Here is a 3,757-nt window from a genome sequence, read left to right as displayed (position 1 = left end):
GGGCAGGACTCCTCCTAACTTTGGGGGCTCCTTGAGTGCCTGCCACGCAACCAGACCATACAGCCTGCAGCCACTTGGCACCTCAAGGGTTGCAGAGAGAAGTGGCCCAGCAGGGACTAAAGCGGCCTTTGGACCTTAAGGCAGACACAAGAATAAACTGAGGTTAATTTTCGCTGAATCAAAAGACTATTTAGCATACAGCAGTGGCGCCCTCAGACAGTGATCTATAAGGAATTTCCAGGGTTGGTTTATTCAGCTGCTCTTATCAAAGCATCAGGCTCCAGGCAGCCTTCCTGCCCACCCTCTGTAGTCCACATCACCCTTCAGTTCTTCGAGAGGTGCCCTTCTCATCTAAATTATGCAGATCAGCACTTTCTACTGCCATTAAGCTTTGCTCTTTCTTCACACATTTCTTTGGTACATCATCTACCTTCATCTAACTAGTTAATGATAATATAACTGAGGACATCATGGGTGGAAGGAGAGCGCCAGAGCCTGAACAAGTTGCAGTAATGAAGTCTGTGGGCAGTCAGAGGAGGTGAGGTACCTGAAAAATGCCACGTATGTACAATTGGATGATGTCGGCGGGAAAATTACTTTCATTTTGTCTTTTTTATACTGTCCTTTACATGTTCAAGTACTGCTGTAGCTGGCAGTGGAAAAGAGCAGGCGAGCAAGGTTTGGAAGGTTTCATTTGGGGACATGGCTATAGATGAGTTAATCTCATAGGAAGCACATCATAAAGCACTGCTGGTATGTGAAAGTTAGTCGACCTCCAATGGGAAGGGATCTATGTGATCCAAAGAGTGTTCATTAGGAAATTAAATAATGAGGGAAAAAGCACAACACGCAGTTAAGGTGGAACTGGCATTTCCAGCTTCCCATCGTACACTGCTAAAGGAAACCTGGGTCTTGCTGGTTCCAGGCTTGCATCAAGCCAGTCCACAGAAATACGTCCTCCTGCTCTGGTCACCCGATGACCGAAGCATTAAGCCGTGATTGCCCCACACTGGAGGCTACCTCTGGCAGAGCGGAGGCAGCCGGAGGGGTGAGGTGAGCAGGGTCGGTGCCAGGGCAGCCGGGAGAGCTGAAACCATGCCCCGCCGACACGGCCCTGAACACGCAGCCCCGCCCTCTGCACTAATGCGCTCTGCCCTCTTCCTACCAGTTTGATCCTCAAAGTTATCAAATGCTCTCTCTATGCTGTAGAGAGAATTTCCTCTCAGCTTACAGATACACAGCCGAATAAAAAAAATTAAAAGGGCGGTAACCATTTTCCCATTACTCCCACCCACAATGAGAGCCGGTGCCACATGGCAAGGAAAAGCCTCCTCACTTTCTCTGCTCTCCTTCTGGATCAAAATAGCAGCTATAGTTACCCCTTACCCCTACCCACCTCCCTCAAGTTCAAATTATTGCCAGAGTTGATTAGCGTGCAGGTGCTTTTTGCACCGAGTTCATTATGGAGGATATTAAATGAAATTGGCTGCAGGAGCAGTTCTGGAAGAAAGGCGCAGAGCCTGTCTCTGGATGTATAGTGTCTCTCTCATTATATCCCCACTTGCTGGTTTCTTACCTACTATACATTTCTCACACTAATTTCCATCTTTTCAAGCTTAGCTAATGATTTCCCATGTGGACCTATATCAAATGCTTTGCTGAAATCCAGATTGACTGGGTCTACTGCATTTCCTTCCTCCAAAAGATGTAGTCTCTTATCAAAGACAGAGAGAGGGCTCGGTTGGTAAACCTGTGCTGTATTTTATTGCATTTCCTTTTACGGCTCTTACAAGATTTAATAAAGAAACAAATTTTAGGTAATAAGGGTGTGCACATGCATGCAGACATAGTTATCTTTCTTTCTCCCAGTAACACTTCAATCTCTTGGCCAATTTCAAACAGCTTTGTCAAAGGAGTAAAGTTCACAAAGATTAAAATCCATTCCTATGCAAAAACAGATTTGCAGGTGGAGGCAAGAAATCTTATTCGTGCTCCTACCAAAGCGAATGCTGCAGGATCTTACCCTTGTTGGGCAGCGGGGTGTCCACCTGGAAGAGCAACATTTTAAAACCTCCACTTTGAGGAGACCATTCATCAAAGCCTATGCCTTCTCAGCCATTGGAGAAAGCAGAAAGCCAGGCTTGATAGATACTCTGCCAGTCACCAAGCTGCTTTTTCAGAAGCCTATGTAAGGTCAGACTAATGGGTCTGTAGGCACCTGGGTCACTTACCTCCTCCTTACACATAAATCCTGTAGTTCTAACAAAGTGGTCACAACAATTAACACAAATTGCTCCCTAAGCAGTGGAAACGATGATTCCTGGTTCCTACAGCCATACAGTCCCAGGAAAAGACAGCCAATCTGAGAAGCGTGAGGCTTGGGAAAGAAAGATTTGGACAGCAGCTAGGTTGTTTACTGGCAGGCAGGACATGTGCTGCTCATGCCAGGGCATCCCCTGGCGAGACACCAGAAGCATGGTGCACGCCAGCAGCTTTTTGCTCTGTCCTCTTGGAGCTAGCTCCACTGGCTTGACAGGGACCGTGCTGTTCCTAACAGGGGCCACCTTGGGAAAATACTGCCCTGCTAAATAAGAGGTCCAGGGAACAAGGGCTGGATGTCTTGACTGCTCATGTTGCTTACCTGATGTCTCACTTTGGCTGTGTTCTGGTGTCTCCAGCAACACCTCTCCAAAAAGAAATCTCCATCTCCACACTGGACATGAGCTGGTTTTGGTCAAGGATCAGTCTTTGATCCTCTTTTTATTAGTGGTATGAATATAGCCCTTCACCCCTACACATCCAGGCTGTCCATATGGAAACCTCCCAAGGCTGTGGAGACATGGGAACATGAGGTCTGAGCAGGCTCCTCTCCATCAGCCTGCTGTCACTGTCGAGGGCCATGGTGGTCCCGTCTTCATTATGTTAATGGGCATTAGCCAACCCCTCTGAAAGGCTGCATCTTTCCCAGATTGCAGGGAGTGGTGGAGGTTTGACCTTGGTAATCTGGAGATGCATTAGCCTCTCCTCGAGCTCAGCATCGGCCTCAGCCTCCTGCTTAGGAGGTGGCCAGGAGACACCACACTTGGTGAGGGAAGGTGCAAAGGGAGGGCGGAGGAGGCTACCAGGATGAGAAATGCTCCCCTGTGGTGCTGCTCTTTCTCTATCGATTCTCATCTCAAGGTTGAACACGTTGTGTAAATCCTTCAGCAGCTACTAAGGTGGCAGCCTTTCCCTGGTAGGGGCACTGAAATGTCTCCCTTCTCTTCTCAATGTTTATTTTCACAAGCCTTTAGATGCCTGTCACTGAGATCAGAATCCCTTTGAAACGTGCTGAAATTAGCCAACATGATGGCAGAAAAGAAAGAGAGACAGGCAAGCTGTGAGATCACACCAAGTTCATTTATTTAGGAACCCAAATACAATTCTGAAGCCAAATTAAAATTTCTTGTTGTTACGGGAAGTGCCTAGAACAGACAAAACGAAATCTTGCTTGGCAGGCTCTGATGGAATCTGCAAGGTTCTGGTACAGATTCAGGAGGATTTATGGGATTTCGCTTTTTTTTTCCTTGTTTTTCAGGAACACGTGCCTACCTGGCTGCAGAACACTCACATTTATAACTGGCCAAAGAATAAGAAGAACATCCTTTTGCGGTTACTGAGGGAGGAGGAATACGTTGCTCCTCCAATAGGACCTTTACCAACACTCCAGGTTGTGCCGTTATGAACGTTATTACTTAAAGTGCACGACAAGCAGTTG

At 47.1% G+C, this 3,757-nt stretch overlaps 1 protein-coding gene across 1 annotated transcript in view; it reads left to right on the top strand.

The window, feature by feature from the left end:
- The window catches only part of TRAF3IP2 (TRAF3 interacting protein 2), a 28,018-nt gene that overhangs the window by 23,805 nt on the left and 456 nt on the right, over positions 1-3,757 (top strand). The window contains exon 10 of the mRNA XM_009326414.1: positions 3,578-3,757. Within this exon, the coding sequence (XP_009324689.1) occupies positions 3,578-3,724 (147 nt within the window). The 3' untranslated portion in view covers positions 3,725-3,757. The remainder of the gene's footprint in view (positions 1-3,577) is intronic.

The sequence above is a fragment of the Pygoscelis adeliae genome, unplaced genomic scaffold (genome assembly GCF_000699105.1).
Source record: "Pygoscelis adeliae isolate BGI_AS28 unplaced genomic scaffold, ASM69910v1 Scaffold206, whole genome shotgun sequence".
Classification (NCBI taxonomy): Eukaryota; Metazoa; Chordata; class Aves; order Sphenisciformes; family Spheniscidae; genus Pygoscelis; species Pygoscelis adeliae.
This window is presented reverse-complemented; position numbering and strand designations above follow the sequence as displayed.